Source organism: Buteo buteo, chromosome 10 (genome assembly GCF_964188355.1).
Source record: "Buteo buteo chromosome 10, bButBut1.hap1.1, whole genome shotgun sequence".
Classification (NCBI taxonomy): domain Eukaryota; kingdom Metazoa; phylum Chordata; class Aves; order Accipitriformes; family Accipitridae; genus Buteo; species Buteo buteo.
This window is the reverse complement of record NC_134180.1, coordinates 31,502,234-31,511,483: the sequence shown is the minus strand read 5'-3', so window position 1 is coordinate 31,511,483 and position 9,250 is coordinate 31,502,234. Positions and strand designations below refer to the sequence as shown.

General features: G+C 43.0%; 1 protein-coding gene across 1 annotated transcript in view; it reads left to right on the top strand.

Annotated features, from left to right (window-relative positions):
• Positions 1-268: 268 nt before the first annotated feature.
• Positions 269-9,250, top strand: part of ST6GALNAC5 (ST6 N-acetylgalactosaminide alpha-2,6-sialyltransferase 5) — a 74,963-nt gene continuing 65,981 nt past the window's right edge. The window contains exons 1-2 of the mRNA XM_075039217.1: positions 269-439; positions 1,122-1,349. Of these exons, the coding sequence (XP_074895318.1) occupies positions 374-439; positions 1,122-1,349 (294 nt within the window). The 5' untranslated portion in view covers positions 269-373. The remainder of the gene's footprint in view (positions 440-1,121; positions 1,350-9,250) is intronic.

The window sequence follows — 9,250 nt, the reverse complement described above, 5'->3', positions numbered from 1 at the left end:
CGCGGGCCGGAGGGGCGCCGCCCGCCCGGTGCCCGCCGGCGGCCGGAGAGGAGGCGCCGCCCGCCCGGTGCCCGCCGGGGGCGCGGTGCTCGCCGCGGCGATCCCCGCCGCTCGCCGCCCCCTCCCCCCGCGCCGCCGAGGCGCGGGCTCGCCGGCGGAGCGGCGCGGCCGAGGGGGAGGCAGAAGTTAACTTCCACCTGCCCTGAAGCCGCCGCTGCGCCGGCAGGAGGAGGCGGAGGCGGGGGCGGAGGCAGGCGGGGCAGCCGAGGACCCGGCTCTGGCAGGCTCCGAGGGTCCGGCCGGGTGTAATTCCCCCCTAATCCCCGCCACGGCGGCGCTTCCCTGGCCGAGCCATGTCTGCGGCTTCCCCGCCATGCCGAGCCTAGCGGGGAGCGGGAGGACTGGCGGCCGGGAGGCGCACAAAATGAAGACCCTGATGGTAAGTGCATTGTTGGCACTGCTCATCCCGGCTCCGGCGGCGGGGAGGAGAGGAGCGGCGCGGAGCGGAGCGGGGCTGCCCCGGGCACCCTGCACACGCTCCAGCCTTCCCCGGGCTGCATCCCCGCGGCTCTTCGGGATCGCGCGAAGGCGAACAAAACGCCGCCGGCGGCGGCGAAGAACTTTCCGCCTGCTTTCTTTTATTCGTGTTGCTCGTGGTTTGGGGGTTTTGTGTGTGTGTGCGCGTTTTAAGGAGCTCCTAGAAATCCGATCTGCCTTAAGGACGAGGCTGGAGGTAGCTGCGCGGGCAGGGGGGAGCGCTGTAATCCCCAACACTCGCTAAAACGCACGGATGAGATGCCCAAAAGGGGACGGCTGCATGGGAAATGAGAGGCGCGGAGGAGCAGGCAACGCAGAGGGGAGAAGAGGCAGGGAAGCAGGGCTGGGGGAGACAGAGCGAGGGAGGAGGGAGGCAGGCAGGGGAGCGGGCTGTCGAGGGGGCAGGCGGAGGAAGGAGGGGGTTCTCCAGCTCCCTCCTCGCACTTTCGCCGGGTCTCCGGCGGCGTGAAACTTGCGGGCGCCGCGAGTGCGCCGGCGGGGAGCGGCGCGCCCCGCTGGGCCCCGCGGCGGGGGGAGCCCGCTGCCCCGCGGCGCTGAGCCGCCTCTCTCTCTGCCCCCCGCAGCGCCACGGGCTGGCCGTCTGCTTGGCGCTCACCACCATGTGCACCAGCTTGTTGCTCATGTACGGCGGCATCGGCGGCGGCGGGGGCCACCCGGAGCCGCGGCGGCGGCAGCAGCAGCAGCAGGTGGCGGCGGTGCCCAGCCGCCCGCCGGGACACGGCCAGCACCACCCGGCGCTCCCCGTCGGGGCTGGCCTACTGGAGGGCTACATCAGCGTCCTGGAGCACAAGGTGAGCCTCCTCCGGTCGCGGGGCCGCGCCTCTCGCCCGTCGCTCGGGGCAGCCGCGGGCCCCGCGCTGCCCCGTCCTCCCAAGGGGACACCTGACCCTGTACCTGCAAAGCTCTCCTTCCTGCCCTCCGTGAGAGGGCCGGTCCCCCTCGGCGGGATCGCGGTGCCCTGGCTGCCTCGCTGTCGGGGCTGGCTTCTGCAGCCTTCGGGTGCCGTTGCGCCTGGCCCCGGGTGCATGGATTAACCGGGTCAGGACCCGGTGTCCAGCCTGCGGTTAGGCCTTTGTGGAGTGCCGGTTAGCTCCTTCCTTGCCCAGGAGAAGATGGAGGGTGAAGTGTTTTGTTTCTGGTGTTGGATGCTAGAGGTACACTACAAATGTATGTTTATGAGGATATTAGGAAGGGTTAAGGAAGGAAGTTCAGTTACTGGAAGGAAAAGTCAATAGGTAGGTGTTTATTCTTAGCTCATTCTGTCTGTGGAAGCCAAAGAGAACTGTATCTCCTGCACAAATGACCTTTTCATCCTTCTCCTGGGAAGCAGAAGTTGTCTACCATAGTCTCCATTCTAGAAATTGGGGGCACCTCTTTAATGGTGAATAAAATGATGTCCCTCCCCTTGACACAGGAATTACCAGGCTGGATTGTCAGACTGTAATACCCGTTTACCAGAGATAGGCAGAATAAGCTTTGATATCTCACAGGACAGACGTAATGACATAAAGTGAGCAAGGTGGCACATCGATGCTGAAGAGATACTCGAGCTTCAGTAGTTTTCTCAGAAGGCAGATTCCTCTACTCCTTGTGTAGTGTTCAATTTGTTGCATTTACCTGGAAACTCCAAGGACCCTCTCTGCCAAAACCCCAGATAATGTTCAGTACACACACTTCTTGCAGTAAAAATTTATTGTAAAAAATAAGCAAGGGAAGTGAGGATTCTCAACTTTCTCATGTTTTCACATTCAGACTGACATCTTTCTGAAAGATATGTTGTCAAACAAGTTACTGGGCTCAGTTTAGAGGTACTGTGTGAAGACTAGTGACTTTGATATAGAGAGATTTTTATTGTTCCTTCTGGCTTCACTTTCTATGCAAGAGTTATCTGTAGGGCTCTTAACACAGAAAAAGAGCTCATGATGGTCCCTTGTAGGCTTTATTTGCTTTCTTACATGGTTCTCCTGGAAATTCTCGAATGTAATGTCTGTATAGAAAAAGCAGGTTTGGCCATGGGGCTTCCTACTGTGTGAGGTATTCTCTTGTAATTCTTTCGTTCTTCTTGAACATGGCTGTAGTGATGAGGTGTAGATATACATGCACACTATTTTTGTAAGCAGTAATAATTGAAAAGGCATCTGTGGGTTTTTTAGGGTGTATATGTGAGTAGCCTTCTGACACTGGTAACCCGTTACATTGGTTTCTCGTATCTCCCAAACACCCCTCATTAATAGAACATACTTAAAATCACTCTTCTGTGTTTATTGTTTTCTAGGGTAACTTTAATGTTTTCCTGTGTTTTGGAGAAAGCTGATCCTCTGGCTTTTTAATATATTGTAATATGGCCCCAAACCCACAGATACTCCATTTCTGAATTTCATTTCACATAGCTCATGCCTCAGAGTAATAATCTGCTGAAGGTTTAATAACTTTTTCACATAACTTCTGTGGGTCGAAAGAAGATTGTGCAGTCCCTGCTGTGTTCCCAGCTTGCTTTGTCTTATTTTAATGCACATGAGATCATGCAGAGAGCTGTGCCACTGTAGTATAGAGAGCAGTGAGTACGCTGTATTACCATAAAGAGATGATGGGGAAGAGAAGGGCTTTGACTCTTAATTGTGTGTTTGTTTTAGTAATTTAACAGACCCATATATTTAACATGGATTTACAATCCCAGAATATATAGGTTTCCTGCAGAATAAAAAATGGAGAATGCAAAAGCTCGCAGGTATTAATGGTTTGGAAAAATAAGGATGCAGGATTGGTGATGATGAGAATAGGGAGAGAGATTGCAAGAACTAAGAAATGGTGAAAAATTTTCAGAGAATGTGGATTTTTGGGTGGGACACTGGAGACTGCAGAGAAGACAGCTTGAATAGCAAGCAGCATAAAAGTCCAGCCCAAAGTGAGAGAAAATGAAGGAATCGGTGAATTTTAAGGAATATTAGGAGAGCTGCAAGAAGGGAGCAAGATAAAATTCTGCAGCTGTGAGAAGGACATGGTATTTGAAGAGACAGGGAGGTCTGGAGGGAGATTAAAAGTACCTGTTGTATGAGGACAACAGGCTTGGAAAGGTAAGGGAGGAATGACTTCAGCAATGGTATGTGTTATTTTGATGGCAAAGAGTTCGTGGTGTGCAATGACAATGGATGGTAGATTTTTCACAATACAGCTTCCTTAATTTCTTATATAGAATCTTGGGATTATCTGTCAGGTTGAATGACCTGAAGCTGAATGACCGTTATACAAAATTCATCCTTGGTATGTGTTCATGCATGAATGACAGTTAGCAGTAGACTAAATGTCTAGATCATTCAGATCTAGGAGCTGAAACATGGTCTTAACTTTAGAAAGACTTCGTTTCTGGATCCCTTAGTTTGTTTTAACAGGAAAATCTAGTTTCATGTTTCTGGTGGTGTACCCATTCTGATGCATTTAATGAGAGTAAGTATGCACATATATGTAGAAGCTATATGATAAGTACTGAAGTTATTATTAATCCATAATTACAATATGAGTATTGACACATACAGAAGCTGTGTTGTATGGTAGTATAGACATTTCTCTTCAGGGATAAAATTTAACAATTGTCCACGTTGGGAAATATCATGTGTTACAAATGTCTGTCACTACTAGCAATACAGCTCATTTAGTAGTGCTGGGTGATCATGTATGGAGACTATTTGCCAGAAAATCAAGGTACTTAGTCAAGTACAATGATTTTGAAATATAGCTTGCAATATTGTCATTACCAATTATTTTCCTCCTTTTATTTTATATTCACTAAGAATTGTAGTTCTTCATCCATCCTGGCAAGATAAGCAGGCAGTCTCTGAGAATACGGCTAAAATACATAATATTCTTTTTACTCTGTTGAAGAGTCTTTTTGCAGGAGTCTCTTGTCACTTTGTCAGATTTGCAATGTTTTGTTTCTTAGTGCTTTGCCTTCATGGTTTCTGCAAGCCCATTTTTCCCTGAATCAAGCAGCAGAGATCAGAACCCATGTTCTTAGCTTTAGCAGCCTTTTGCAGTTTAGCAGTGTGAACTTCAGGTTTTTTGAACTGAACTCTTAAAACAAGAAAATTCAGAAGTGTAGTGGATTCAGAGGTTGGTTCTTGGCATTTTGCCTCTGCATGTCCCAGGTCAACAGCAGTTGACAGTCATTGTTGATGGATGTTTGAAATGAATGAATGGTATCTTTTTTTGTTCCTAATAGCCAGATGTTTATATCCTTAAAACTCCCATATTTGGAACAGAAAACGTGGTTTGCTGATAGCTGCTGTTGAGAGGTCAAGGACTGAAATGAGGTGGAGAAGTAGCAGCTACCCTTCTAGTTCAAGGAGCTGTTGGTTCCTACAGAGGAACATTGGCAGTGTGTAGCACTTCTTAGCTATTGCATCTGTTCTGCAATTAGAAAGGATAAGAGTCCCAGACTGTCAAACTAACATCTTTCATGAATTCTTTGAGTGTAATCCTGAAATTAAAGAGGTTTTGTCACTGGCATCGAGGGAAGCAGAATTATGCTCTTCTGTGGGGAGGCATGGGGATAAGACTTTCTGTTGATTTATCATAGTGCTAGCAAGAAATGACAATGCTAATATTTTTAAAGCAATTACTGCATACAAATAAGAGACTGTTAATGAAAGCAGGAAACCTAGCACTATTCCAGAACTTGCAAGAAATAAATATTTAACCATTATATTACTATTCTGAAATGAATGTGAGAACATGTCTCTGGATAGTTAAAAAGCTTTTTACCCAGTATTGACTCAACAGTTGGTACTGCGAATAAAATATGAGTTTGTCACGTATGTAACTGAATAATATTTCAAGCCATCAAGGATTTTGTTTCTTAGAAAATAAATAAATAAATAAATAACTCGTGCAGACAAAGTGTATGATTTATTAGAACTATGTTTAAATACCTTAAGAGAGCATTGAGATCAACATGATAATTTAAGTGATCACAATGATTTCTTAATTTATGATAATGTGAATTATCATATGCAAAGAAATCTTTGTGATCCCTTTAAATTAATGGAGATCAGAGAATAGTGTAGTTAATGAAGTGTTTGAGGAAGAGTCATTCTGCAAATAGTGCTATAGCTCCTTAATCTCTGAGACACACTAAGTTGTTCTGGGATGAAACTATTTTTTCCAGGATAGTAAACTTTGTGCAAATAAAATAGGGGGGGAAATCTTGCCATATTTTATGTTCTTTTAAATAAGTATTAGTGAGAAAGAGTTTGGAATTTGAATTTTTACCTAAATAGTTAAACCATTGATGGTTTGGGGCTGAATAGTTTGTGGGGGGTCACTAAACCAATCTTCATAACTAACTGATGTCGAGATGGGAAGGAATTAAATTATTTTGAGGGTTTTAGTGTCTTTCAAATGAATTTATCACAGAATCATAAGGTATGTTACAGCAAAACAGCTTGTCTTGCCTGAGGTGGGATTGAGCCCACTGAGTTGAAGTAAGCCATGTACCGTGGTTTCATTATATGTTCCTATTTGCCTCTGAAATTCTTACCTGCAAAGGAAGGAGCACAGACTTTATTATGCAATTGAGTATTTGATAGAGCTTTTATTATGTGAGAGATCCACAAGGGGGAGACTTTATTCTAGAATAACCTTGCTGGGGGACACTTCCATCTGTCAGAGATCCAGGCAAGATGTGAGTCCAAAAAGCCCCCTGTTCAGTGTTTTGTTGGCGTCTTGGCTTTTTTTTTTTTTATTTTGAGGTACTGTAGTTACCTTTTATGCTGGTAAGCTGTAGGTTTATTAAAAGGCTCATAAAGTTGATAAGAGCTAAAAAAAAAAAAAATAGGACCATGACAGTTGGAGAATGTAACTGAATATCCACATGCACAGAGCAGAGACAATTGTTTTACCAGATTTACTGATATTTGAATAATGACTATCTTGTGCTTTATATTCTCTTGCTTTTGAGCTAGTGCAGTAGTATGCTTTTTCAGCCTAACAGATCATAATGCCGGACTCATTCATTGTGATGACCCTTGTCTAAAATTTTTAGCAGTTTCTGTGTGCACTAGATGATAATACCTAGTGTGCAATACGGAGCACACAACAATGACAGGAAATTATGGTACATTTTCCTGTTTCTCAGGTTGCTTGACACCTCTGCAAAGAACCAGTAGTCCTAGCCTGCTACTGTTCCTACACAGAATACCTTGAAATATTTTCAAAAGTTTACATATAGGTATCAGTTAGCTGTGCAGTTTATGCATTTATTTTATGAAAAAGGCCATATTCAGTAGTTGGACACATTTTTTATAGAATTCTGACTCCAACGTCTGCTTGAGAGAGAATGCAAATGTTAGCTGTCAGGATAATTAAAAAAAAGTAATATTTACAGTTATCACTGTTACCTAATTCTTTCCTAAATAAGTGCCATTAAAGATGAAATCTAAGTAGTAGTGGTAGTGACTCCAGGCAGAAGTCAGGACCTGTTGCTTAAAAGAATTGTCTAAAAAGAGTACAGGTACTATTAAATATTCAGATGTCCCTGAAAATTGAAAGATGTTTGGTGGTGTTATTACATTCATTCATGTAATGTGATGCATAAAAAACTACCCAGCCACAAGCTAGCTGTGTTCTGATAATTTCCTGGTTATTGAGAAGATAAAGGAGAGTAAATCATTGTCGTTATACTGAAAACAGAAAAAGTATTGGAGTTTATACCAGGTGAAGATCTTGCTCTGTGTAATTTGTGACATTTTGTGATGTAGCTTTATTCTTTCCTAGAAACTGAAGCAAAAAGATTATTTCAGAGACTGTATCACAAAATCTTGATGATTGATTTCAGTACAAACATAAATAGTAGGTAGATGGTTAGATCATGACAGTTAATGCAAAATTGTGTTTTAATTTTCTCACATTTTGAAAAAGTCACATCTCATAGCAATATCTGATACCATGAAATTGGTCATAATATGTTATCTTGTTTTTACAACTAAGACAAAGTTCTTTTTTCTTTCTTTGTAGAAGAAAAATTGCAGAAGCATAAAGGTGTTTTTATTTATTTTGCGCTTCTGTTTTTTTGATTGATGCTGGATTATAGCCTTTATCCTGAATTATGAAAAGTGAAGAATCAGTAAATATGCTCTTTTCTGTTTTATGAATATCCTATGCACCATATTTTAATAAGTGGCTGCTGTCTGTTTCCCTTGTCTGCTTCCCTATCTTCTTTTGTGAACATGCAGAATTCTTCCTTCGATGGATATGCAAAATACTTCCAGGCAGAGAATTGGTGACACTTTGTCTGCTAGTGAGATTTGCCTCTCTCATGCAAAACCCTTTAATTTTTTTTTCATTTTCATCATTAGTTTCAATGACCACATTTATATTTCTAGTATGTGCTGAAGTATATTATATTTGATAACCATTTAAAGTTACCATACTGTGCACTTTTTTCACTCAGTCTTTCACTGTGAGCATTTTAGGCTATTTTCATCTTCCTGTGAAGACAAAGTGTTCTTTTGAAGGGTTTTAATCCTTAGTGGAAGCAAGTCTGAACTAAATGAGATTTTCAATGACAGGAAATGTAATTTTTGTTCACAGCTGATGGATATCTCTCAATAGAGTTCCTTAAGTTCTCCCTTTCTGCTTGTCCTGGGGCATAAGTGGATATTGAGTGTCATCCTAACTATGTGATATCCTCAGAACAATAGACTGCAGGTAGTTTCCTTTTCCCGGTGACCTTCTTTGTTAGTTTAACCTGTATTGCTCAGTAATGCTCCGTATGCACATCCTTGATGCTGAGGTGGCATTGATACAAAGAACTCAGTGTATTAATTGAACTTCTAATTAGGGCAATTATGATCAAATCAGCAGTCGTTTGGTGCTGATATAAGCAGATGTGACAGCACAAAAGCTACTTTGAAGGTGAGGTGAAGAATCATGATGTTTCACTTCACTGTTTCACCTCATCCCTAAGCAATCTCCATTAGTCATCACTCTTTTGCTCTAATAGTTAAAGCTTAAAGTGTTAAGACCAGGTTAATGACTGAAGTTTGCTATCAGCTGGAAAAGCAAATATTTTCAGTTCAGAAACTGCTATTAATTGTTCTCCATTGTCATTCTGAAAATATCGAAATACAGTTAAGAGTGACATAGGAAGTGAGGGGACAAGTCAAAGCTGAAACCTTCCACCTTCAGAGAGTATGTTTGCAACAGAAGTGCAAAAAACAAATGGAGAAGTGGAGTTCTGAGGTGCCCCTTGATGGTGTTACATGAAAGACAGAGTTGGGCGCTGAGAAACACGTATGCATTCCTATAGACAATATACCACATTTGAACTGAAGTTAGGCAATCTGGTAATGCCATTAGTGCCTGGACTTTTTTCAGAGAGACATACAATGTAAGAGAAGCACAATGTGTATTAAGTGCAATAATAAATACTAGATTCTTACTGAAGACCTTGTAAGAAAACTTCAGAATAAGATTGGGTTATTATAAAATACGGAGGGGACAAACTGATGTTTAGTAGATTACTACAGTATTTTTTCACAGTGACAGTGAACTAGCGTGAAATGTTCATTGTCCAAGAAAAGGGAGCAACAAAGGGTTTATATGGTATACAGGCAGCATAGATCAGGTTGTCTTAATTCAGATTTAATAATCTGGACTGTTGTAAGTAACATAGAACAAGAATATGTAAATGTGTACT